The sequence below is a fragment of the Carica papaya genome, chromosome 4 (genome assembly GCF_054855325.1).
Source record: "Carica papaya isolate Zhongbai chromosome 4, ASM5485532v1, whole genome shotgun sequence".
NCBI classification, from domain to species: domain Eukaryota; kingdom Viridiplantae; phylum Streptophyta; class Magnoliopsida; order Brassicales; family Caricaceae; genus Carica; species Carica papaya.
This window is the reverse complement of record NC_142312.1, coordinates 23427282-23454163: the sequence shown is the minus strand read 5'-3', so window position 1 is coordinate 23454163 and position 26882 is coordinate 23427282. Positions and strand designations below refer to the sequence as shown.

The following is a 26882-nucleotide window of genomic DNA, read 5'->3' as shown; positions in this document are numbered from 1 at the left end:
TCTGAATATGGGAAGTTAAATGAAGAAAACTCCCAAGGTGAAAACATAATTTACACAAAGAGCTGTTTTTTCAATAAAATATGCTTGAATTTTATTTTGATAAAAAAATAATTCCCAAATTTTATGGGTTACTCCGTAAAATGTTAGTCTGAAAATAAACAAGCTTTTTTAAACAACCCTAAAATATTATTTTACCATAATACATTTTATCAAAAGGAAAAAAACTACGTCTATATATTTCTTATATTATAAGTTTTTACTCATTTGCTAAAATCTCAGCATGAACTCTTAAACTTTACCAAACACGCAAGTGTATAATTGTAAAAAGCATTGAGAACGTCAAACTGTACAAACATTTTTTAGCAGAATTAAGAGACTCAATGCACTAAGCACCAGAAATTAAATGAATAAATAAAAACCATCCGAACACCCTTCTAGGAAAATCAGTGTCTTAAAAAGGAACTCCCCATTTTAGCTTTTGGGTTCATTTGAGGAAAGGAGAAAGTATAGAACTTGCTAGAATATCACCCATTTTTCACTTTGATTAATTAAGTATCATTGAGTTAAGTCCTATTTATTTCTGTGATGGTAATGAATATTGTTTGCCTTCTTTATCTTCTCTCTTCGATTGAGCCCTTTTTAATGCTAACTCCTCTTTTTTTCCAAGGAAGAAGAAATGCCAAATTATCTTACAATATGTTGTTACAGGATATCGAATACAAGGAAAACAATGAATGTTGCAGAAGATATCTATCACTCTGCCCTCGACTCCTACAAGTTTTCTCTTTCTTCAAGTGCTAAGCTGCCATCACATGAGTTTCCTTATATTGCCATTCAGTTTTCACAATTTTCATAATCCAAAACCATTTATTAGCTCCATGATCTGCCACTGCTATAACCCCTTCCCCGATCTCGGTAGCTCCCATGACCTGGTCCATTTTATCCAAACAAACAAGTTAGAGTTTTGGTAGTTATGTTAACATGCATCCACAAAAATAGTACATAGGAAACATAAAAGAGTTGCCAATCAGACAATTCTATCGGTTCCTAAAACTTTTGCTGCAAACATACATCAAAATATGAGATACAAACCATCAATCACAAAATAATGGTGGAAAATTAAGGGCATCATTTCACCAGCAACATTAGAACAGCGTCTCATTTCAAAATAATCCCCAGTAGGGGATAGGTGTGCTTTCATGGATATTTCAAGAGTATTAACACTAGTAAACTAACCTGAGGGTGGAGGCGGTGCACCACGTCCCATTGCTGCCAATTCATGGCTGACCTTTTGTCCAGCTTCCTCAAGTATGGTAATAAGTTCCTTTGCAAACCTGGCATTTGCAGCTGTGAAGAACGTGTAAGCTGTTCCTTTTGCGCCAGCCCTTCCTGTTCGGCCAATGCGGTGAACATAATCCTCAAGGGATCCCGGAAAGTCATAATTAATCACATATTTTACATCCTTTACATCTGCCAACACACCACAAAAATGAGAAGCAGTTATGAGGTGGCTTGGTGAAAATGTCTAAGCACTCACCTAATGATCTAAATGCATATCAATGTTCTTAGTTCTTACAACTAAGACAAGAGGCTGGCTCCAGAAATAATCACCACAACCACAAACTTAAGCAAGGACAGCATAAAAAACTTGGTGAAGATACAACATACAGCTCAGGAACATAGCATCCTTTCTATGACACTTAAAATCCATGCAACAAGGATGTAAGTCTAAAGAATGTCTTAGTGATAGGCTAAAGATTACAGAGAGACAAGGTTTTTGAGATAAAAGACCTGGCAGACTGGAGCAAGCATTCGGGCTTTTTTTTGGCCACAGAAGGCTTAAGAAGTGTTGAAAACCTAAGCCTTTGATAAAGAGGGAGGGATATAACCATCTTACCTTAGGTGGGATGGTTGAGCAAGCATACATGCTAAACCACCAAGAAAAAATTTTTCTCGTTTGGGGGGCCTCTGACAAAATGTCATTGAGCAGGAAATGTGCTAAATTTTCATCGAGAAATCTGAAGATCAACTTTTTATATCATTCGCTAATTCAAAAAGTTGTGGACAAGTTTTCTCCAACCAATAGAAAATCATGCAGGATAGATTAGGTTTAGATACTCTTAATAATATATAATGATATTGATATTCCTAATCTAGGATCTTTCTTTTCTTTTCTTTTTTTGCATCAGTGCCCAGCATGCAGTGATGGGATTGCCATCTCTGTCTCCTTGATTGATCCCCCCCCCCCCTAAAAAAAAAAGACAATCTGTGCAGGTCTTTGGCTGAGATGCTCCTTAGCTCCGGCAACATTAAGACAAATCTAGGAAACACAAGGTTGCCATCTCCAAATTTCAAATTGAAGTTTGACTAATCAACTCGTATACAGGCAGAATCTTATCCCAAAGGAAATGACTGGGGCCCAAGCCCAGCAAGACAAAGCCAAACTTTCTTGGATGGTAAAAGAAAAATGGAAAAGGCAGGTCTTGGAGTTATTTAGGAGGCTTGAGAAATGGTTCTGGGCTAAGGACAATTTTGGACAGAGAAGACCAAAAGCCAGGAAAGGAAAGGATAAAAGTAGTGAATATAAGACTTGAATGCTCTGTCACTTACGATAAAATGAACAAGGGGCAGAAAGGATAGGGTATAGAAGAAGGAGCCATTCTTCATGATCAGCACTCAGCAGGATTGCTTCGTGGAACATTTAGTATCAAACTTACTGCCAATGGGGCCCTGACAAACGAGGAGCCGAGAAAAATGGGGACATGAGCTTGTATATCTTTAACAGATAAAAGTGCAAGTAATGGCGGATATAATAGTTGAGGTTTAAACTTTGTTTCCTCCTCTTTATGTTTTCAAGCAAAGTCTAGTCTTAGAGTTACCACAGGTAAGTTAGCGGTGGTACCAATGGTAGTAGTGTTGAAATTAACAAAGAAACATAGGTGCTCAGTGGTAAGTTTATTTCTTTCCCACTCAAATATCTAGTCTTCCAAATGGAGTAAAAATCAAGAAGTAATGGTTGGATGAGAAGCATATTATCCAAAGGTAGTAGAATGACTCACATTCTGAATCTTAACACTTGCTTGCTAAGCAACAATGGCATCTTCTTTTATCTTTTGGAAAAGCCATGTGGAGAAAATTCATTGTCACAAAGTATGGTATGGCTAACATTGTTTGGCACACTAAAAATGAGCAAGGGAGTTTATGGTTTCTAATTCATGGATCTCATCAATAGAGATTGAACTGGTATTTTGGATCTTTCTAAGTTCGAGGTTGGCAATGAAAGGAGCCTCCAGTCCTAGCAAGATCACTAGTGTGCAAAAAGGATTTATAAGATTTTTTTGTGAACATTTTTTCTGCAGACAGCTTTAAAGTGCTAAAGGCTGAGTATTATTTGAGGTGTCTAGGAGTGCGATCTACTGGTATTTCCCCTTCGTGAAAAACCTTAATGTTTCGGACTTGGAAGGTTGAAGAATGGATTGCACTTTTGAAATTTTTGAATATATTTCCATCCATCTAATAATCCAAATGAAGATGATGTTCCAATATCAAAACTTCCTTGAGATGGCAACTTCTCTGTCAAGTCTTTAACTACCACCACTAGCAAGACAATATCTTGGATTGTTTGCATGGAAACAGGTATTAGATACAAAAGCATCACCCATAATTGCACTCCTTGCTAGGGAGGCAGCTTGCAGAAGGATACTTAGGACAACCTTATGAAAAGAGAAAGAATCTAGGTGGCAGTCACCAGGCACCTTCTCCTTCTGTGCCTTGACTATAGCTTTGAGATTTGGCCTTTCCTCTCCTTAAATCTCTCCTAGGTGATGTGTGGCTCAAACAGAGATTAACTATGGACATTAAATGATATTGCAGCTTCTAAATCCAAAAAAGAAACAGATCCACCTTATCTCACAGTCCATTTTTTGGATTATCTGGAAGGAGATGGAATAGAACTTTCAAGAATCTTTCCTCTTTTGCTTCCATAAGGGATCATTGGTTAAGAACTCCTCCATATTTTATTGAATACCACCACATCGAAGATATTGAATTTTTTGATATTAACTGTGAGAAACTTATAAATGCCCATGCAGCAAGTAAAATGTGCTTTTTTAGTACAAGAATAAGTAACTCATTGGTGGAACAAAAAGTTGATGATCTAGTCAAAACATCAAAACGAAAAAGATAATACAGCTAGAGCAATATATCCTGAGGGAAAAAAAACAAGCAAACATAGAGAAAATTCATTTTTATAAAAAAAGAAGTTTTATTAGGGAGAAGCGAATGGAAAAATATAAATATGGAGAATTACACATCCTCATACTCCCAAAAAGAAAGGGGAACAAAATAACTTGTGCCGGAAACAAAAATACACACAAACACAAACATGCCAGGAGCTGTTGATGATAAAGAAAATTAATAGTGTAATTCATATGCAAAGTTGCCTCAAAAAGATAAGGAAGTACTCGTCCACCTTCTACTCGTAGATCTACAAGAAATGAGGATAAGGAAAGAGTCTGTCCATAAATAAGAATCAGTTCATCCAATAAAATATGATAGAAGGCATGAGCAACAAAACACAAAAAATTAGTGGTAATTCAAATTTTTTTAAATAAAAAGAATGTGAATTATGGACATCATAAAAGTAACTAAAACTAGATATATATATTTATATAACAAGATATATATATATATATATATATATAACTAACATCATAAAAGTATGCCATTAATAGGTGATGTGACAAAATATGGGCAAGAAAATCAGGCGAGAAATGAAGATCAAAGTCAGACAAGCATAATGCAAGCATAAGCATCTGATGTAAGTACCTAAACCGCGAGCTGCAACATCTGTTGCAGTCATTATAGGACTCTTTCCAGATTTGAATTCTGAGAGGACCCAATCCCTTTCTGCTTGGCTTTTATCTCCATGAATTGAGAGCGCAGGCCACCCATCCATGCGAAGCTGGCGCGTGACCTGATCACAACCTTTTTTAGTATCCATGAATATCAGTATCCGACTGCCATCCATGATGTCCTCCAGCAACTTCACCAACCTGAATATGAATTTCAAGAAAGTTCAATACATCCACTATATCATTTCCTGTTGAAGAGTAAGAATCATTGAGAGATAAAGAGCACTTGTTATATTTTTGACTCTCAGAAACAATGTCAACATGTTGGCGTATTGCGTGGTTCGCTTTTAAATCTGCAGATCCTATTATCACCTGCATGAAATCCAAAAATAAATGAAATCCACAACCATGTTTTATAAAAATATGCAACATACAAGGTAAGTCCGAAGAACCAAAGTAGAAAACCTCCAAATAAGGAAATGGAAGGCAAGTAAGAGATAAACAACATATATTTATCAGCAATCACAAATATTCTTGATACAAAATCTAAACCATATTGAAAAAGTAGCTTACTTTGTATGCATTGTAAAGAAACTGCCTTGCAAGTTGTTCCACTTCCTTAGGCCAAGTAGCACTCCAGTACAAAGTCTGACGATCTGGGCGAATCTGCATTATATTAAAACATTAAACAGCTAGCATTTTCAAGAATAAAAAAGGAATATGCAAAACAAAAGGTATACATGCATAAAGAATGACAGAGGAAGAGAGAAGTTTGTGCCAATTAATTGCCATTTTGACAGATACAATTCATGGAACTTCTTTTCCCTTCATAAGTACTTGTTGGCAGTGGTTATTGGAAATTTCAGAAGGAAACAAGATATTCGAAAGAAAGAAGGGAATATTTTCTGTATTTCAACTGTTTCGTATACACCCTTTCCAACATAACACCTTCCAAAATTTCACCCAATCCTTCTTCTTATGACATGTAAAAAGCTTATGGGAACATGCTTGCACAAAATGAATTAGAAGAACCTGAGAGACAATTTTCCGTATCTGAGGCTCAAAACCCATGTCTAGCATCCTATCTGCCTCATCCAGCACAAGGTAAGTAACCCTTCGCAAATTTGTGTGGTGTGACTCCAACATATCTATTAACCTCCCAGGTGTAGCAATAACAATTTCAACTCCTATTCAGGGACCAAATGGGCAACAGTTAAGAACCAACATCAATAACAGAAGCATTTTAAATAACAACATAATTTTGACAAAATAGGATACAAACATATTAAAATTGAACAAAAATCATATCAAACTTGGCACCAATCACCTTTCTGGAGATCACGCACTTGAGGTCCCTTGGGAACTCCTCCATATATACAAGTATTTTTAATCCTTGATGATGCACCAAATTTAGTGGCTTCCTGTTGTATTTGCACAGCAAGTTCACGTGTCGGAGCTAAAACTAACACAATTGGACCATCTCCAGGAGCTGAATGTATAAAGAAAATGCAAAAATTTATGCCCTTCCATATAACCAAAAATAATGTAAAAGCACAGGGACAGGTTTAATACCATATAAAGTACTCTTTTTTACCTAAAATTGGCTGCGCGTTAACATGGACAATTGCAGGCAACAAGTAGGCAAGTGTCTTCCCCGATCCTGTTTCAGCAATACCAATGAGGTCACGACCCTTCAAAGCCATTGGCCATCCCTGAGACTGTATAGGTGTTGGTTCAACAAAACCAGCCTTCGTAATTTCTTGCAGAACATAATCTGGAACCAAGTGTATAAACTCTAGTAAGTAGACCTTTCAAGAAAAACATATCTACCATCTAATTGAGAGAAATTCTCCAACATCAGGAAGTTAATTTTTCACAAATTACATCAAAAGCAAACGTCTTTTTCTGCTAATAATTCATTATTCTTAAATAAATGTCAACAAGATGAAAAAATGACCAACTCACATGATGCCTTTGAATTTTATTTTTGTTACACAACGTCAGCAACTTCATTTTGTAAGAGAATAAATGACAGATAGCATTCATTTGTCATAAGAAATAAAGGGTATTAACTGCTTAAGAAAATAATGTCTTGATAGTTTCAAGCCCAAATTTTACTCTCAGTGACTATGTAAAACGCTTGTTTATTCTGATCATCATGCTTATAATAGATTGATATAGATATACAGATAGATGAGCATATTTGTAGAGTTTCCTTTGACATAGAAATCATATTATTTATCATCTGTAAAGGAGGTTTCTCGAATCATAAGTACAATTTGGAAATAAATTGTCTCAACGTGCATACTTCGATGTTGATGATTGATCTTACTTCCTCAAGAATTGCTAATTACTTAAGTGTTAAATTACTGACGAGGCTTTGAGCAAACAGGTGAAGGACTCACAAACAAACAGCTCACGTCATGTCAAAAGTATGAAGTATTTCTCGGAGACTAGTCATTGATCCAAAATAGATTAGCTTTAAATTGATTAAGTAGATTATAAATCATGATTTTATGAAATAAAATTACTATACTACTTAGGTGTATATTATTATGTTTTAGTAACTTTAATATTTTATTTTATTAGTATTCAGTTTTCCGATTTATTTTTTCAAATTAACCTTCCTCCTTTAGACAAGAAATTCCTCTTCCACTCTGCTAGTCTTCTTTCAAACATCTCAATCACCGATTCCCATGTTCTCTCATCTTTGTATTTAGATCCCAATGGTAGGCCAAAGTATTTAATCCGTAATTCCACTGTTCTACATTCTCACACTCTTGCCAATCTCCCTTCATCCCTCTTATCTCCCAATCTTACCATCTCTGATTTGTTCAGATTAATATTCAATCCTGATACCACTTGAAAATTAACATAACACACCTTAGGTTGAGTATCATCATCTCATCCGGCTGACAAAAAACCAAAGTGTCATCTGTAAAGAAAAGATGGGTAACTTCCACCAAATGGTCATTTCTGCCCACTCCCCTGATCAATTCCATTTCCTTTGCTTTTGTCAATAACCTGTTCAGTGCTTCCATCACAACAATGAACAAGAGTGGTGATAGTGGATCTCCCTGTCGCAATCCCTTAGATGCCTTAAAAGAAAATAAAGGATCCCCATTCAATAATACCGGAAAAAAGTAGTAGTAATTGAGGGAGGATAAGAAGTTTGAAGGCAAAGATGTCTTATTAGACATGTAAATATTTTACAGTGGCTGCAGCCCCTTGGTACCTATACGTAATATAGTTGTTTTTATCTCAAAAAATAAGCTTGTGGGGTTGCTGGAGAAGTTTTCAAATCTCCGTGGAGCCCAGGGCAAAGGTGAAGAAAGGTTTCAGTGATGAAATAAGGGTCTCAAATCAGCAAAAATGTCAACCATATGCAATCTCTCATGCCTAAGCTGCCAATTGGTGCTCACATTTTAGCTGGAGACAGATTCACAAGAGGCGTTATCTAGATTATTTTTAATATACATTTAAGTCAACATAGAAAGAGAGTGAAAAGGAAAAACCAAAATCAATTCTACGTCAAGTCTATGAAAACCCAAATTCATATAGGCCAATTTCAAGATATCTCAATGAAAAAGCCCATTCTATATCCTTTTAAAAGCCCAAATCCAGCTTCAATCAGACGGCCTATGCCATTCAAAACAGAAATGGATTTTCCAACTAACTTAATGGGTTTTCCATTATCTATAGACTCATCCAAGTTCTAGGAGTTTCTTTAGGATTGACCATCTCATCATCTCAACCTCTTTAGAATCATGTTTGCCCGGTATGAGATGGAAATAGCTTCCACGAGCCATCTCGAATCCCTTTCCCATTTTTCATGAAGGAATGGTATTAATTGATAAATAGGTGCTACTTTTAAAAAAAAAATAAAAAGTGTAAGGTATATGTTAACAAGGTACCAAAGAGGGGGTACCACCCATGTACAAAATTTACAATATGGTTAGAGTTTCAATGACCTTCCCAAAATCCTCATCACAAATAATATCATGACCTAACACACTAATCCCAAAATAGTGTATCCACCTATCTCTTAATTTATACAAGTCTATAGTTTTTCCCTCAAAAGCTCAAGCATTCCTCTCTTTCCAAATAACCCAAAAAATGGTCAAAGGAATCAAATTAGCTACTTTCCTTTTGACATCTAACCCTTCCCAAGCCCATAATTCCCCACAAACAGTCCCCGAGATCACCCAATTAATGTCCAATAGTCCATAGATCATGTTCCAAAGTCCATGCACCATAGGACACCATAGAAGTAAATGGTTACAAGACTCTTCCGCACTCAAACAGGAGTGCTTACCTCACTACCATAGGTGCTACTTATGTAAGAAGGATGCTTAGTAATGAATCATCTATTACTTCTGTGGTGCCATTTCTCTATTCCTCTTTGAACTAAGGCTACGGGTGTGCAAATCCCGGTCTAGACCGAAAAACTGAACAATACCAGTTCATTCGGTCTGGACCATCTGGTCTAGTCCATACCGGATTATGTTTGATCCAGTCTTCAGTACATGGGTAGGAGAACCAAAAAAATCAATCCAAGCTGGTCTGGACAAATAATAAAAATAAAAAACCCTAACACTCTCATAGCTCATCCTACCCATTGACCATTGGGTCAATTGTATAAGCTATATTTTTACACGGTTTAGAGAGAGAAAAACCATCTGTAGAGAGAGAAGGAGAACAGCCGAGAGAGACGGTGGCCATGAGAGAGAGAGAGAGAGAGAGAGAATGACAGAGAGTTTAGAGAGAGAGAGAATCTAGAGAGACTGAAAATAGAGAGATTGAGATGAATCTTCAAATATACTTCGATGATTAGATCTTACAAAATAGAGATATATATGCACAAAAGCATGCACGAATGTTCTTCAAACATCGTCTTAGAAGTCGGAACACGCTGCGGAAAAGCTAGAGACCAGAGGGGAAGCATCTGACTGTTCATGAATGAAGAGGGAAGAAGAAATGTCGGTTCAGTGGTGGGCGATTCATCGCAAAGGAGAAAGACCGGTCCGGTTCAGTTGGTTCAGTGGCCGGTTTTAGGGTTTGTAATTACCCTGTATGCATTTCCATTTTTCTCCTTCTATTTCCCAACTGATCCAATGTTTCCATGGCCATTTTTCCTGGTTACAGTCAGTTCCTTACAGATACCCTTTGTTAATAAAATGACAAGTTACAAGAACAAAATAGAAATTTTTTAATCCAAGCAAGCAAAGGGATGGTGAGCACCTACACCTTTCCCCTCCTATCCCTCCACTTTCCCCAGTCCAAATATAATCGTAAAGAAACGGAAAGGGGATTTTAAGAAAGGAAAAGACGCTCACTATCCCCCTCTTTCTTCCATTAACTATTACTTTCTATCAAACCAGGTGAAAGAAGAGCCAAAACATAGTTAAAAGAATTTAAACAATAAATAAAATCCTAAAGTTACTAAAGATCTAACCTCACCATTCTGTTATGGTAAATTGTAGATCAGCTAGAAATACAATTCCCAATCTATTCAGAAATTCTAATAATCCCCATTCTTCATCAACTATATTGTTTCTTTCTTTCCATATGACTCAAAAGAAGAGATAGAAATTAGGTTGTAGACCTTCTTCCTCAATTTAGAACTCTAGATCCCCTCACACATCCATAGCTTTCTGCCACAGAACCTGCAACTGCCCAAGACAGATTGAGGAGGCCAAGAACACTCCAAAAACCTTCTAGTCTTTATGTGCTAGACAATGAGTTATTGGGAATTCATACTACTGAAGACACAAAAGACAACAACTGACAGTAATTTTAACCTCTCCCTCCAGGCTATGTGACTCAATGTTCCCATTTACTAGCATCATGAGTATATAAAAATTGAATTTAAGAAAGAAATAAAAAAAAACCTTCTTTTCCTTGCCTACCATCCATAAAGTAAATTATAAGAAAATAAGGTAAATTAGTATATCTACTCACCCAATATGATCCTAAGATAACTAATTATGAGTTGAAAAAGAAATAAAATCTACTTACTCTTCAAAGAGGTTAAATGGCATATACAGATTTTATCATTTGGGATCATACCCATCAGGAACACTCTAACTGTAGTTTCTCACTCACAAAAACTCATATAAACCCTAACAAAGGCCTCCAACATAATTTTTTTCCCAACTTACTCAAACTATAAAAGTACCCATGTGAATGCTTAAACAACAGAGGATGGTGCCTGGAAAACCAAAATGGAAGTACCTGGAAAACCCACGTCACGGAAACTCTTAACAGGCTTTGGAACATCGCGACCTTCAATGGTAATTTCCCTCCGCCGCCGATACTCCTCCACCTCCCGCTCTGTCATTGCAGCAATTCCAGGTGACTCAACATAAAAATTTTTTTCAAAAGGAGTCAACCCATCCAAATCCAATTTTTTCGGGGACTCTGCACCATCATAATCCCTCCTGCTTGATGTAGACCGTCCAGAGCTCCCATATGTTGAAGCCCCACCAAACCCTGAATCACTGAACATAAGCAAAACTCATGAAAAAAAATATTGGTATGGTTGAAAAAGTCTGTATCAATTTTATGTGTAGCTAAGAAGGGCAAACTTGCACAAGGGTTAAACAAAAGTATGTTTGAAGAAAGTGCATCTGATTCACATGGGAGGGGAAGAGCAATATCCATCCCTCATGCAATTACCTAGTCACCATTTGGCCTTGCCGGATACCAGGCAGTAAAGAAATTAAACTCACAGAAACTAACATTTTAACGTGCTTGAAACAAATTCAATCAGCGTGAAAATAGAATTATGCAAACAAAAGTTTACCCAAAAAGAGAAAAAGAAGAAGAAAAAGCTAGCACAAAAAGAACCCATAAACATATAATTTTAGCTCCGAGATATAACGACATTGTTAACACATGAATCGAACAAAACTAACCAATTTATTGACATTATTCGAGTTAATAAACACAAAATCACAAACTATGAAAGAAACCATTTAAGTCAAACGGGCCAGCAAGGAATTCGGGTTCCCTTGAGAAAAAACAAATATCCAAACATATTTAGTATGCAATAAACCCTAATTAAACCCAGAGTGAACTCAAACTTGACCGAAACGAATTATTAAAAAAAAAAAAATGAAGCAAACACAACATTACATAAAATACATATGCAGACATATAATGTAGATGATTTATCCACAATAACATAAATACTAGGAGATTTACCTTCGCCGGTCACGGTAGGAAGTGGGGTCGCCGGTGCGGCTATCATAGCGACTCATATCGTTCTTGCGTACTCCCTTTGATGAAATTACGATAACTTAATTATAGGAAATTTAGGGGTAAAAGATAAAGGTTATAATTAAGCCGAAATTAGGGTTTTGAAGAAAGGTTTCGAGTATTTTCCTCGCAATTTTTCAAAATCTTGTGTTCGCGAGGGAAGAGAAAGGAGACGAGAGGAAGAAGAAAAGGTCGAGTATATTACTTAGAGCATAGTTTGCTCTGGTTTACTAAACCCTACGGCCGATGTATAACCAGCAGATAAACAGCCTCCAGCTAAAGACAACGAATGGACAAAAGTGCATTACTTTTGGTGTATCTTAAATAAACTTAAGACACTTCTTTGATTTCCCTTTTCTAAATTTCACCTTTCACATTTTTCTTGTTTCAGGATTTTTGTTAATAAATCTTAACCAGAAAGGTTTAAAATTAACACAATATAGCATCTCTGCCATGTCACTAAACATTTGACGACATGGCATGCCAAGTGTCACGTTTATTTTTGGTCCATATACTTTTTTTTTAATTTAATTTATTCTTTAATTCAGTTTTGTTTTAATTTAATTTTTATTCTTTTAAAAAATGTACACACCAATCATTTTTAATATGCCGTTAATATTTATTTTACACAGTTATATTAATTAATTTATTAAAATAAAATATTAATACGAATGCTACGTGCTATTTACTAGTATTTATAAATTTTTTTAAAAAAATATTTTTTCACCACACTTTGTGCATGAATCAATAGTCAATTAAAATATTATTTATAAAAATTTTTATATATGACATATGAATTTATTATTTGTAACTATAATTTATAAATATTGTACTATTATAAATTTATTTTTGACATTTTTATTAATTAATATATAAATCTATTTAGTTCGTAATTACTTATAATTTTGTGTTGTGTATTATAATTATATTATTCGAACATGAAAAATATAAAATATAATACTCTTTTATTTAACATATAGTATGATTAATTATTTTATGTGCTTTTTGTGCAAACTTTCATCTGTGTAGAAGTTTTGAGTTCAATTAAAATTAACTTAAATTCAACATGTCACCAAAACAGAATCACTTTAAAACAATATATATATATATATATACACACACACACTAGATAAGAATATAATTAAATAGAAATATTTTTGAAATGTTATTGAGACGGCATAAAAGATGTTGTCACGGCACAAATATGATGTACCTCTTAATTGATTATAATAAATTTTCATAATAAAGTAAAGAAAATCATTGCCCATGAAGTAAAAGGACTTAAAAAAACAAAGGGTGACAACACTTATTACCCAATAAAATAAAATAAAAAGAATGTGTATGGCAAAAAAATATAAATTATATTATATATTTTTAATGTAATTTATTATTTTTACTATTATCAAATGTTAAAATAATTTTAATTCTTACTTAAAACACTTATTTATTTTTTAATTTTTTTTTTTGTTCGTTTCATTTTAAAATTAATTAACAATAAAAAGTTTGAGACAATGAGGATAAATTATAAAATCATAAAGTATTATTATTTTTTATTTTCTAAAAAAGTACTTTTCCTCATTTCCATAAAATTGTACTACTCTGGCAGAAGTCGAAGAGATCGGAAAAACGAAAATGCCGGTCCTATGCACGAATATTTCGCCAGGGCTGAGAGTGAGAACTTCGTTGGACACTCAACGGAGGCTCCCTTACAATCCCCACACCCCACCAAAGCCCAAGAGGAGCCCCAACGATTTCGCTCCTTCACCCGCTGTCACCTTAACGAACAACTGCACGGACCGATCAGGTGCCGACCTTCTCAAGCGCCGCCTCGACCAAGGTAATCCCATTCCATCTGCTTCTTCTCATTGGGCCCTCGTTTTTCGTATCCACGCGAGTTTCATTTTGTTTTCAATGGGAGGTTGTATGAGAAAACACACATTTATGTCGTTGAGCCAGTTTCAGGTTTGTGTGGTTGATGACAAAGTGAGGGAAAGCTAAAACAAAAAGAAAAGAGAGGAGGAATTTTTATTTAAATTATACTCTGGTTGGACAATAATTAGGAAGCTAATAGAGGAAATAAGAGTACTAGAAAAGAGGAGTTTTTGAAGTAAAGAATTATTATTATTATTATTTGATAACTAAAAGTTGAAAAATCAAACCAAAGATATGAATCATTTAATTTTTTTTTTTTTGTTTAATTTATGAAAGTATTTACTATAAGAATAATAATTAAGAAAAAATTTTGTTAATCAAACGGTAAGGTAGATGAGAAATAGGAAATTCAACATTTGAGAGTTCTGTTTTCAAAGTTGACTTAAGTTTAGTAAATTTTGTTTGGGTATTTTCAAGAGAGTAAGTGAGAGTAAACCCCTCTAAACCTCTTGCATTCAACCCTAAATTGGAGGTCGGGAGTGATTGGAGGGTTTTATTAATATACTCTTTTAATTCAAATTCTTAAAATACCCTCACTATATGTCCAATCTACCGTCTTTAGAAGGAAAAGAACTATCTTCTAATCAATAAGAGTATTTTTGTCATATTAATACAATCCTTACCTTGCTTTTCCCTGTCAAACTAAATAAGAATGGAACTTTAAGTGTTTCTTTGTTCTCTTTATTATAATTAAATCCTAAACAAACAAGGTTCCATTAAACCTTTACTTTACTCTAATCTATCCTCCCCTATTTTACTTTAAAAGTACTTACTTTTCTCTAAAATTTCTAAATATACATCAATTTTTTTTTCTCCTCTTCAATTTTCTATCAAATTGGCAAATCAGGACTGACTTGAAGTTTTAAGATAATACGAGGATACTCTTTGTTCCTTCTTTTTCTCAAGGAAAAATTGAAAAAGTAGCATACCATTTCATTATTGTCTGTATCCATCAGAAGTAAACATTATCTTAAGAAATTTACAAAGAATATTAGTTTGATATTTTTCGCCCTATATATATATGTAATGAATTAGTGTATGTGGTGGTTAAATATACTCATATAGGTTGTCTATTGAAATTGCATGATGCAGGAGTGGCAAATAAGCGAGATGAATCTTATATGGGATATGAGATATGGTTGCCAAGGCCACCAAAAGTCGATAAGCCTCGATCAGTATATAATGCAGCATCGTTAGCATATATCGGTGATTGTATCTATGAGGTACAACCTTCATTCTATTTATTGTGTTGCCATTTGATGGATGGATTTCAAGAATATATATTTTCTATTGTAACCTGGATTATGTAGATTTCATGGAATCTTGAGAATAACACAGCAGCGTGTGCATAAAATTTGTGCCAGAACCTTTAGAACATCATATAGTGATCGAGTTACTTGGTAGTGAATAGTTGTGGGAGGGAGATGCTCTGGTTATGTCTTAGTAATGGATATGATGCGACTGAGGGGTAGATATTTGTGGACTTGTGAGAGACAGAAACGTAGCATAGGGGTGAGATAATCTGGAGTTAAATCTTATTATGTTTGGAAAATGACATGCATGTAGCCCTTAGAGCCCTAAGATTAATCCCAAAACAAAAAGAAAAATATATCCTTATTTGAAAAATTTTAGTATGTTATGGACTGTAGTGGATGAACCCTAACTAAATTGAAAAACAATGACAAAAACTAAAAGTTAAAAAAGTATATAGAAATCATATTGTACAAATGAAGCATTAAAATGTTTTTTTAGAATAGATTTTAAATAGTTATGGTGTTTTCTTCCATATGAAACATCACAATATTCTCGTGTTTTCATTTTAAGAAAGGGAAATTCAGACTTTTTCCTTGAAGTTTCATGAAACATATAAAAATCTTTATCACTTTTAAAAACTAAAGAAAAATCATCAAAGTTCAGAAATTATTACATAGAAGCTCCTTTGCCCTTGGTTTAAAACATTAAGGGTAAATAGATGCAGGTAAATAACCAATTTAGCCTCTAAAAGATCCTTTAGTTTCCGTATGCCCATGTTTGTCAATCTGGTTGAAGGTTTAGAGAGTGAGGTTTGGTTCCCATTCAATACATATAAACTAGGGTTTATGCGGGATGGGGCCATAAAGGTTTTGCTTGGAGAAGACTGCTGTGAGTTGTGTCGACTATGGACAAGCACTTTTAGGAGATTCAACGGCTTGAAGTTTGATGAGCGTAAGTTGAAGATGATTGTGGAGTTTGACAGCATAAGCAGTAGCGAGTCATTTTTGCTCTTGGCAGTGGATGCAACATTGGCCTTCTCTCAATTGTTTTGGTCTTGGAATGTATGCAGAATGTGTTTCTTCTCTAATTCACTTCATTCTCGTTATTATCTTGGTAACACAAATTTTTTGGTTATGGAGATTGTTCACATAATCCAGAAATATAATCAACTATTAATCAGAAACGAGAAACCAGAAAATTCAAACCAGAAGCTATGAAGCAGACTTAAGTCCTTGACACCTTTTTGGTCTAGTGGATCAGCTTAGTTGCCCTTTATGCAAACTCATAACATTGTGCCTACTGAATCTAAGTTCTCTACACCTTTAGTTCAATCTTCTTAGATATCTTATTTCAACCTTTTCTTATAATATGCAGCTATATGCTCGCAGGCACTTCTTTTTCCCCCCACTGAATATTGAAGAATATAACGATCGTGTAACAGCAGTAGTGCGTTGTGAAGCACAAGTATGTGATCTCCCTATTTCATGTCGATACGGGAGGTTCTTTATTTTTAAAAAAAAAATGTCGATACTTGAGGTTCTGAAGCATGTTACTTTTTTTGATTATGTGTATATTATTTTCACGTTGAAAATGCATGTGTTGCAGGTGTGCTTTGTATGTCCTGGTTGTCATTCTATCCTTCTTAAGTTAGAGGAATGCTGTTTACTATCTTTCCCATCCAACTGCTTCATTTAGAGGAATGAAGCAGAAATCTAATGGGAGAAAAATCTCTGGAGATTGCTACTATTCTTTCCTTATCATTTTGATATAATTTTTCAGTTGAAAGGTTCTTCTGATTTTGGAGAAAAGTAACTTTTTATTTTCCAAAATATTCCCTTTTGCTTTTTCTCCTTTTTTTTTTGGTTTCCCTTACAATAAAAGGACAGTAAATTTTCTTCATTCTCTTTAAATTATTTGGATAATTAGATTTCAATTGGAAGCAACACTATTCCAATTTACTGATCCTTTATGCTTTGAGTTGCTAAGAAGATCTTTATGCTTCAAGATTAATATTGGGGATTTAAATAATTTATTTAAAAAATTCACACATGTTTTTCACTGAAAGTTTACTTTTTGTTCACAATGTTATTTGGTTCAAATCTGTTCTATTATCATAGATCTTAACTATTCGATATAAGAAATTTCATCATACCTTACCTACTTGATGGTAATTAAACCACCTTCTGTCATATTTTTGATTTCATAATCATAGACTTGGATTCCCTCGTAAAGAAATTATAAAAGTACCTCTTATATTGGACATACAATTGACTTTAAATTGTCGTTTTCATTCAAATCTTTGTCGTGATTTATATTGAATTTTCATTCTTATCACATAACATTGGAACTAGAACCTAGTATTTTCTATGGTATTTTATTAAATTGTACTTGGTGAATTTTGTGCTTGTTTATGTATGTAAAAACTTCTCATACTTATGTATGTTTTGTTCAGGATGCATTGCTCCAGAAACTTCTTAATGATAATTACTTAACAGAAGAAGAAAGGTTAGTGCAAGATTTTAATCTACATCTATTATTTTCAAAACATTTTTGTTTTCTTTTCAGAGGATCAAGATATCATAAAGCTTTTAATACATTTTTGTATTCATTTGGTCTGTGAAAAGAGTCGTCAACCATTTGAAATAATATTCATCTTGTAGGGCCATTCAGAAGAGATTTATTTATTAAATGTATAGTTGGATCATGGGAAAGCTAGGGGCTCAAGATCTGGTGCTTTTATTCCAAGTGCCTGATCCCTTACTTAAGAAATTGATACCTTTGTACTTCCCTGTAAGTTTCATAATTTAAACTGAAAGGTTTCTAGGTCAGAAAATAAGGATTAAGGGGTTCATAAACTCAACAGAAGAGTGGTTATGTATGATATATAGATGCATATGTATTTTTTCTTGGAAGATATCGAGAGTTTTTTACATGGAAAAAGGTATAATTTAGAATCTTCACTCGAGAACTCTGAATAGATGAAGAGCTGAGGCACCTGATTGCTATTTGAATTAATGTTATCTGGTGGCAGTAAGAGACGATTCAGAGGAACCTTAAAATCTTTTATCATTTAGATTTCCTTATCAGATAACCTTGGTAGAATATTGTGGACATCGTATGAGCTTTAACTGATATAACCAGTAAACTTGTGACTGATTTGATATTAAGCTCTTCTGGACCTCAGCAAAGCCTTTGGGCAACAATCTATAGTTGATACCATAAAATGTTTTTGCCAATTTGTTTCTTAAAGGAGTTCTGAATGGTTATAAACATGGCCTAAGGTTGGAGTATTATGGAGGGGCTGAAACCTGTGGGAAAATATGGTAGGACTTCAAGACAAATTCCTATTGTATTCTGTAACCCGTGGCTGTTGTGTAGTTAAAAAAGGAATGGCATGCTGTCAGATAAGTGGATTTCATCAGTAGCACAAACCTTGCTAAGTGGATCTCATTAGTAGCACAAATCTAATGGATAACAAGATCAGCTTGAAACTTTTATGTAACTTTTGCCACTTCTGCTATTCTCAGTTTTATGAATTTTTCACTGCAGGAATGTTCTTCGGTGGGGAAAGAATATAGGTTCAGCTAAAACACGATCTAGAAAACGTGCTGGAGTAGCAGTTTATAACAGAGCATCATCACTGGAGACACTAGTAGGTGACCATGTGCCTGCATATGATAACCACAATAATGTTATTGGATTGTATATTTGGATCTCTATTTTTCTGCATTTACTTTTTTGCACTTTAACGGGCAGCGACCAACAAGTTAATCTCATGCAACATGGAGCTGGTAGTTAGCAAATAAAAATAAGACAGGAATATATTAGTTATTGTTATGTTATACACTTACTGAAATGGATACATGTGACTTTATGCTGTCTGGCAGTAATCTGTGAATACATGTTTCTTAAAGAATGTTTGGCTTGCCTTAAAATATAAGTTTAAATGTCATAGTGCTTCTAAGCCCTTGAACAACTCAGATGTTGGAAGGTGCTTTTTTTTTTTCCAAATAAGCTCTAAAATATCTGCCTATCACAAACTTATGAGCAGTTTCTGTTGATTTATGTGTTTGTTCAAGATATAACTTACAAGCTCTTAATTCTACCAAATGACATGAAAGGATCATTTGTGCTGGAATAGATCAGATCAGGATTATGTAAAGGACACGGAGATGAAATTTTTAATTTGTTAAGATTATTTTGATATCTTATTTGGTTAGCACCCATATTTTTTTAGAAAGTTGTAACTTAAACTCAACAAGTTTCTAAAATACCACGCAAGAACTTATAAGGTATTCAAACATGGAATAAAGCTTAAAATGTTGTTAGAGATCTTATAAGCTTATGTGGGCAAAAAAATAAATAAATAAACTGAGCCTCACACCTTAAATTTTCACCTAATTCACTTGATTTTAACATTCTTTACTAGAAATCACCAGCCATTACTTGGTGTCCAGCTCAATTTCTACTTGTTGATTGATCTAATGTGTTGGTTGTGATTTTTCTAGATTGGTTTTCTGTACCTGACAAATGTAAGTCGATTGGAAGAAGTCATGCTAAAGCTGGGATTTTCAACTGGATCTTCTACTCAAGACATTTTAGAGGAAGGGAATAGTAAGTTGACAGTTTCCTATGGTAATGCAGTGTTTTTATGGTAGTAGTAGAATTTAACATACAAGCATCTTTCCTACTGATTACCGGATGGAAGACTGCCATGACAGCAACAACTTAACTATGTGCTGCTTCATGCTATGCTATCTTAGTAATTTTCTGCAAATCTTTAGTTGAGCTCTAGACAATACAACTTTTAAGTGCTATAACTTAAAAAATGTGCTGCTAAATTTTGACATACTTGACATGAATATTTTGTTGCCTAAATAACCACGATATTTTTACCTATATAGCTCTATCATTAATTTTTCCAATAATGATTGTAATTATTTAAAATCCCTACTATAAACATAGTTTTATTGTTTATACGTAGAAATTCTTGTATATATATGTGTGATATGTAACACAAGCAAGTGTGAAATAAAGTAAATATTTTTTTCCAAATTCTTCATGGTATCAAAGTAAAATAAGAATATTTTAGGGTTTTTTTAATTTTAGGATTTCTTTCAAATTGTAAAATATTCTCACCACCTACCCAGACGAAGTCCTAGCCTCACCGGTGGCCTGCCGCCCTATTTTGGTGGTCTTCTCCACCCTACCTGATCCCTCTGCTCCAGTCGCATCTGGCTGTTCGCGCTGCTTCCTCGTGCACAACCTCTAGTTTGTGTTGCCTCCTTCTCTGGTTCGCGTATACCTGACCTGACCCTCTGGTTTGTGCTGCTTCCTTCTCTGGTTCATGCACACCGGACCGGACCCTCTGGTTCGTGCTGCTTCTTTCTCTGGTTCACGCACATCCAACCCAATTTTCTGGTTCGTGCCAATATCTGGTTCCTTTGCATACGACCGCTGCTTCTTCGTCGGGTTCTTTTGCGCACGGCTGCTGGTTTGCGCACGATGTTCGGTTCCTTCACACGCAACTTCTGGTTCACGCACAGCTTCTGATTTGTCGGGTTTCCTCAGCCACTCCTCTAGGTTTTTCAGTTTCAGCTTCTGATTCAGCTTCCGCTTCCCTCACTCAGCTTCCGCTATTTTCTGTTGTTCCAGTAAGGGCAATTCATCGGGTTTTTGGTTTTCTTTTGCTGTTCGGCCTCTGTTTTTTTGTGATCTCTTATTTCGTTTCAGCAAGGGCTCTCTCTCTTTTTTTTTTTTATATTTATTATTCCGTTCCAACACGCACTTTCGCTTTTGTTTCCAAAAATATTCTCTGGTCTCGCAGCAATTTTTTTGGCCTTTGTGGTGTGTGGGAGGTTTGTTCTATCTTTGTGATATTCAATACTAGGTATTATTTTTTTCTTGTTGCTAGTACTCAAACATGACAGAAGCAAAGAAATTAATTGTTCTTAATTCTGATAACCCATCACTATAAATAAGTCTCGTAAAGTTTGATGGAAATAACTATCTTGTTTAGTCAAGATCTTGTTTACTGTTTATCAAAAATAGAATATTGCAAGGTTATATTACTAGTGACAAGAAGAAATCAAATATCAGCAGTTTAGAATATAACAGATGAGACTCTGAAAATTCCTTTGTGATGTTTTGACTCGTCAATTCCATGCAACCTCACATTACCTTACCATATCTGTTGCTCAATATTTTAACAAAAATATGGAATGCAGTGTCTCTTACATACTCACAAGTGGATAATGATGCTCAAATTTATGAAATTTGTAATAAAGTTCACAACACAAAGTAAGGATAAATGACTCTTTTTCAATATTTTTCTGAACTTAATGGACTATGACAGGAGTTTGATTACTATCAAGATTTTCAGATAGATTGCCCTGAAAATGCAGTCAAATATCAGAGAATGAGAGAATCTATGATTTCTGGACTGATCTAGATGTCAAATATGATCAGATACGAGTCCAGGTACTTGGTAAAGCTCACTTTCTTTCATTAGAATAAACTTATTCTTATGTTTAGTAAGAAGAAAATATAAAAAAATATCATGCTCCACATAGCACCAGTCGATAAAGCTAGGTTAGTTGTTCAATCTAATCACTTAAAAGACCAACGGAATTGTGACTGTTGTGGCAAGTCGAGACGCACTAAGAAAACTTGTTAGAAATTGCATGAACGAGCTACTAGAGGCCTAGGGGAAATGAAATGTGGATTAATGAGAGCTCAAGCAAACTCGATTGAGACAAGTGAAGTATCTGAGACACTAATAGTTGGAGCTTTTTCAACCAAAGAGATTCAAAGTTTTAAAGTATATTTTGTCTCAGCTTAACTCTTCAACAAATATTGGTGCATCAAATATGATAAAATCAGGTATTCCTTCTCTCCCTCTTACTCCTGATATTTGGATTATACACTCTGGAGCTACAGACACATGACGGAGTCTTCCACAAAATTTCTAACATATTTTTTTTGTATTAAAGGAGAAAATGTTCGTATAGTAGATGCGTCATACACTCTTGTGTCTGGAACAAGTTCTATTAATTATACTCTAATTATTATATTATTTTTAGTTTTCCATGTGTCTAGTTTTCCTGATAGTCTTTTATATATTAGTGTCATTATTAGAGAGTTAAATTGTAAAATTAAATTTTTTTCTGATTATTGTATCTTTCAGGATATTCGAATAGGGAAGAAGATTGACACTGATAGACTGTAGGATGATTTATATCTTGGAAAGAAGTCTGAACCTAATTGGAAATCAAGCCACCAATGGAAACAAAATATTGAATATGGAAATACTACAATGACACCGACAATTGGGCACCCTTCTTTTTTTGTTTTAAAAAAATTATATCCTAATTTGTTTAAGAGAACTTTCATGAATTTTTTTGTTTTGTGATGCATGTGAATTTGCTAAATATAAAAAGAATTCTTATCATTTGAGTAATAATAGAAGTTCTAGTCTTTTTTTGACTATTTACTCTGATGTGTTGGGACCTACTCAAAATACTTCTTTATCTGGTCATCAATTGTTTGTTATTTTTATTGACTGTTCTACTCGATTAACATGAATTTACCTATTGAAAGCGAAAAGTGATGTATTTTCATGATATGTACAAGTTTGATGCTAAAGTTAAGGTTTTGAGAACTAACAATGGTACAGAATATTTAGATAGTTGGTTTCGTACATACTTGGAGTTAAATGAAATAATTCACAAGACAAGTTGTGTTTATACCAGTGAATAAAATGGAGTTGTTGAAAAGAAAAACAGACATATTATGGAGGTAGCCCAGTCACTAATGTTCACTATGAACCTACCTAAAAGTTATTAAGGAGATGCAGTTCTCTTACCTACCTATCTTATTAATAGAATACTTTTAAGATTCTCCGATTTTAGAAGTCTTTTAAAAGTTTTGTAAGTTAAAAATTCATATATTGTTTCCCCAAAAATGTTTGGATGTGTTTACTTTGTTCATGCTAGAAATGTGAAAAAGGTGGAACCTAGAGATCTCATATGCATATTTATTGAGTATTTTCCTACTTAAAAATGGTATAAGTATTATCATCTACTGTATAGAAAATATTTTGTGACTATGGTTACTTTTAGAGAATTTGCATCATACTTCGGCTCTAACCCAACATCTCTTTAGGGGAAGAGTGAGACGAAAGAGGTGATGTCTACCAGAAAATCTTATTTATAAAAAAAAAATACGGGACACCTAGATAACTGAACTTGAAGAAGTATTCAATGAGAGATAAGATAGAAAATTTCTCTCAAGTTAAGAATTTTCTTCAGTTCCTGAAGATACTGGTGAGTCATCTTCACCTTGTAATTTATTTGATAAATTCATTGCTCTTAGAAAAGAAATTAAAACTTGCACTAAATATTCTATATCTAACTTTATTTCCTATGACTCTCTATCTCCCTCCTATAAAGTTTTTGGCTTGTCTATTTCTTCTGTGTATATTCCACAATATTAGAGAGAAACTCTTGAAAATTCCAAATGGAAGGAAGCAATGATTGAAGAAATGAAAGCATTTGTAAAAAATGAAATATAGGTGTTTCACCTCCACAAGAAAAGAAGATGGTTGGTTGTAAGTGGGTATTCACTGTAAAACACAAAGCAAATGAATCGATTGAACGGTACAAGCTAAACTAGTGGTTAAAAGGTTTACTCAGTCCTATATAGTTGACTATCAGAAGATCTATACACTAGTTGCAAAGGTGAACACAATCAAAATATTACTATCCTATGCTGCTAACCTTGATTGGAATTTACACAAATTTGATGTCAAAAATACCTTCCTCCATAGGAACTTAGAGGAACAGGTATACATGAAAATTTCACAAGAATTAGAAGATGAAAAAACACAAACAAAACTTTGCAAATTAAAGAAGGTCTTATATAGATTGAAACAGTCTCCAAGAGCATGGTTTGAAAGGTTCAGAAAAGTTATAATCTATTTCAGATATCAACAAAGCAATGTTGATCATACCCTATTCAATCAAACATTGTGAGGGTAGTAGGATAACTCTTTTCATTGTTTATATAAATGATATTATGGTGACTGAAGATAATATAAAGGAGATAGCGCGATTAAAGAAACTCCTTACTTGAGAATTGAAATCAAAGATGTAGGAAAATTGCAGTACTTCATAAAAATTGATGTTGTCATATTTAATAAAGGAATCTTCATTTTTCAGAGAAAATATATTCTAAACTTGTTAGAAGAGACTGGTATAATGGATTGCAAGTCAATAAATTCTTCTACTAAAAGTAATTACAAACTACAAACAGGTAAAAATACATAAGTGGACATAGAAAAAAATCAAAGATTAGTTGAAAGACTCATTTATCACTCACATATCAGACCAGATATAACATATGCAGTTAGCATGGTGAGTCAGTACATGCATGATCCTTACGAGACTCTTTTACATGCTATTTTATGAATATTACAATATCTGAAATTAACATCAGGAAAATATTTACTTTTCTCTAAAAATGGCCACTTTAAGATAGAAATATTTATAGATGCCGATTGGGCTGGATCTTTGGATGATAGAAGGTCCACTACTAGTTACTGCACACTCGTTGGATGCAACTTGGTTACATGGAAAAAGAAAGAACTAGAGTGTAGTTGTTCGTTTTAGTGCTGAAGCAGAATATAGAGCAGTGGCCCAAGGGATATGTGAGTTTATTATGGTTACAAAAGTTAATAAAGGAGTTAAGACTGTTTAAAGAAGAAAATCTATCATTGTTTTGTAACAATAAAGCAACCATTAGTATTGTTCAAAATCTAGTTCAACATGATCAGACGAAATATATTGAGATAAATCGTCATTTCATAAAATAAAAAGTGGTTGATGGCTTTTTATGCTCATATCATGTGTTTTTGATCAATCAGATGACAGATATCTTCATTAAAGGACTTTGCAACAAAACTCTTCAGAATTTAATATGCAAGTGGAACATGTGTGATATTTTTGCACCAATTTAAGGGAGAGTGTTGACATAAATATTTTGTTACCTAAATAACCGTGATATTTTTTTTCTATATAGTTTTGCCATTAAGTTTTCTTATAATGATTGTAATTATTTAGAATCTCTACTATAAAAGTAATTTCTTTTTTTGTACGTAGGAATTCTTGTATAATACCAAAGAAAATGTGAAGTAAAGTAAATATTTTTTCCCCAAATTCTTCACGCACACATACTAGAAAGCAAAGTTTTGTTTCAGGCTGTCCAAATCTATGTGGAAAGGAATGGTAATGAAAGATTGTAGGTCTTTTTGTGCTTTTACTTTGGGCCTATGTTTGGAGCTAATCAACTTCTTTTCTTTTTGGGAATAAAAACTAATCAACTTCTTTTGTGGAACTGTTTAGAAAGCTATGTTTACTTTAGCTATGAGGGGATAAATCCCTTTGTTAATGATTAATATTGACCAACTAGATAATTTCAAGTGGAATTGAAATAAACATTTTGCATTTTATTAAAATTGGTGAAATCTGAAATTTGTTGTTTCAATTCCATTTGAATTCTCTAAGTTACCATTTTTCTTTTCCATTTTGCAATGAATTTTGGTTATCTAATAGTTCAAATAAGTGTCTTCTTTTGGGTGTTTTAACTGTTAATTTGAGTTTGATTCAAATTTTAATTCCATTTATTAGAAATGAGAATACAAATGATATAAAATTTGAATGAAAATGATATTCTAATTTCAAGTCAATTCTATATTGAATTGAAGTTGAAGAATTATAAGTGTTTCTCCCTTGTTAAGTAAGATTACGAACCATAATTATGAAATTGGAAATATGAGTGGTATTGGTTCAGTTGTGTAAATAACTATGGAATAGGACTTTAATGAGAAGAGATTAGGTCTTGAACCACTTTATGTTACGTTATTCCCTTAGAACATTTTATTTTAATGGTAGTTCGGTATCTAATAGACACATTTTATCTCTTTTTGCAACTTGCGACTGTGACAGTTTGACAAGCAGAAGATGGAAAACCCACTTCTGCTACAGGCGTTGAATAGTTCATGCAAAGAAATGGCAAAAGTTGCTTTAATGGGAACTGGATTCTACTATGAGCGCTAGGATTGCTGTGCAAATTAGCCAAACATTATTCTCTTGTTTTAGGTTGGGAAGCAGTGCAATAGATAACCATGGGCTCGGTCAGGTTTGTGTAACGAATATTTGGGCTCAAATATTTTGGTGCGCAGCATAGAAAGATGGCTGTTGTAGTAGCATCTGAAGGTATTTCAGTTACAGTTTGTTTTTATTATTTTATCACACAATGATGTCTCTCGGTAGAAGATATTCGATAGAGTAGATTGTTCTGATGTCATGCCATGTATATTATTTTATCACACAAACATTACCAGAAATTGTTTGTGATAATTGAGAATTCTCATCCACAAAGATCCTTAAACAGTGTGTGTGGATTGTATTTGAGGAAGCAGTGGATGAGGTAGGGTCAAGAGTTTTGGATTAGTTCATCATTAAAGGGGCTTGTTGAGTACGTAGCATTCCAATCTTTAACCGAAAAATTATCTGACATAATCAA

At 33.9% G+C, this 26882-nt stretch overlaps 2 protein-coding genes across 18 annotated transcripts; one reads left to right on the top strand and one right to left on the bottom strand.

Annotated features, from left to right (window-relative positions):
- Positions 1-636: 636 nt before the first annotated feature.
- Positions 637-12447, bottom strand: RH20 (DEA(D/H)-box RNA helicase family protein). Of its 2 annotated transcripts, none has more exons than XM_088218219.1 (10): positions 12060-12447; positions 11088-11345; positions 6448-6627; positions 6181-6342; positions 5886-6040; positions 5427-5519; positions 5140-5225; positions 4828-5054; positions 1237-1470; positions 637-929 (listed from the first exon to the last, which is right to left on the bottom strand). In XM_088218219.1, exons 1-10 carry the CDS (start codon positions 12103-12105, stop codon positions 871-873), a joined length of 1500 nt encoding a protein of 499 aa, XP_088074345.1. In that variant the 5' UTR covers positions 12106-12447; the 3' UTR covers positions 637-870. The 2 variants fall into 2 exon arrangements, with proteins under 2 accessions (XP_088074345.1, XP_021902954.1); XM_022047262.2 differs by having other exon boundaries at positions 11088-11353; positions 12060-12445.
- A 1234-nt stretch (positions 12448-13681) lies between these two features.
- Positions 13682-26837, top strand: LOC110818393 (Ribonuclease III family protein). Of its 16 annotated transcripts, none has more exons than XR_015818563.1 (8): positions 13684-13950; positions 15138-15268; positions 16674-16763; positions 17752-17804; positions 18849-18955; positions 19808-19913; positions 23463-23623; positions 26303-26837. XR_015818563.1 is itself a non-coding variant. In XM_022047263.2 (7 exons), exons 1-7 carry the CDS (start codon positions 13746-13748, stop codon positions 26346-26348), a joined length of 738 nt encoding a protein of 245 aa, XP_021902955.1. In that variant the 5' UTR covers positions 13684-13745; the 3' UTR covers positions 26349-26837. The 16 variants fall into 16 exon arrangements, 11 of the variants coding, with proteins under 11 accessions (XP_088074348.1, XP_021902955.1, XP_021902962.1 ...); XR_002540411.2 differs by lacking the exons at positions 23463-23623; positions 26303-26837 and adding exons at positions 21655-21779; positions 22486-22791; XR_015818561.1 differs by having other exon boundaries at positions 13686-13950; positions 18849-18951.
- The last annotated feature ends 45 nt before the right edge of the window (positions 26838-26882 follow it).

Excerpts from the sequence above, each read along its gene's own strand:
- RH20 (XM_022047262.2), bottom strand. The coding sequence starts at position 12,115 with ATGAGTCGCTATGATAGCCGCACCGGCGACCCCACTTCCTACCGTGAC. Across the intron at positions 6,628-11,087 it reads CCGTGACGTGGGTTTTCCAG|ATTATGTTCTGCAAGAAATT; the intron begins GTACTTCCATTT and ends ACTTGGTTCCAG. Across the intron at positions 6,343-6,447 it reads TAACGCGCAGCCAATTTTAG|CTCCTGGAGATGGTCCAATT; the intron begins GTAAAAAAGAGT and ends TTATACATTCAG.
- LOC110818393 (XM_088218221.1), top strand. The coding sequence starts at position 13,746 with ATGCCGGTCCTATGCACGAATATTTCGCCAGGGCTGAGAGTGAGAACT. Across the intron at positions 13,951-15,137 it reads CAAGCGCCGCCTCGACCAAG|GAGTGGCAAATAAGCGAGAT; the intron begins GTAATCCCATTC and ends TGCATGATGCAG. Across the intron at positions 18,952-19,807 it reads CATCATCACTGGAGACACTA|ATTGGTTTTCTGTACCTGAC; the intron begins GTAGGTGACCAT and ends TGATTTTTCTAG.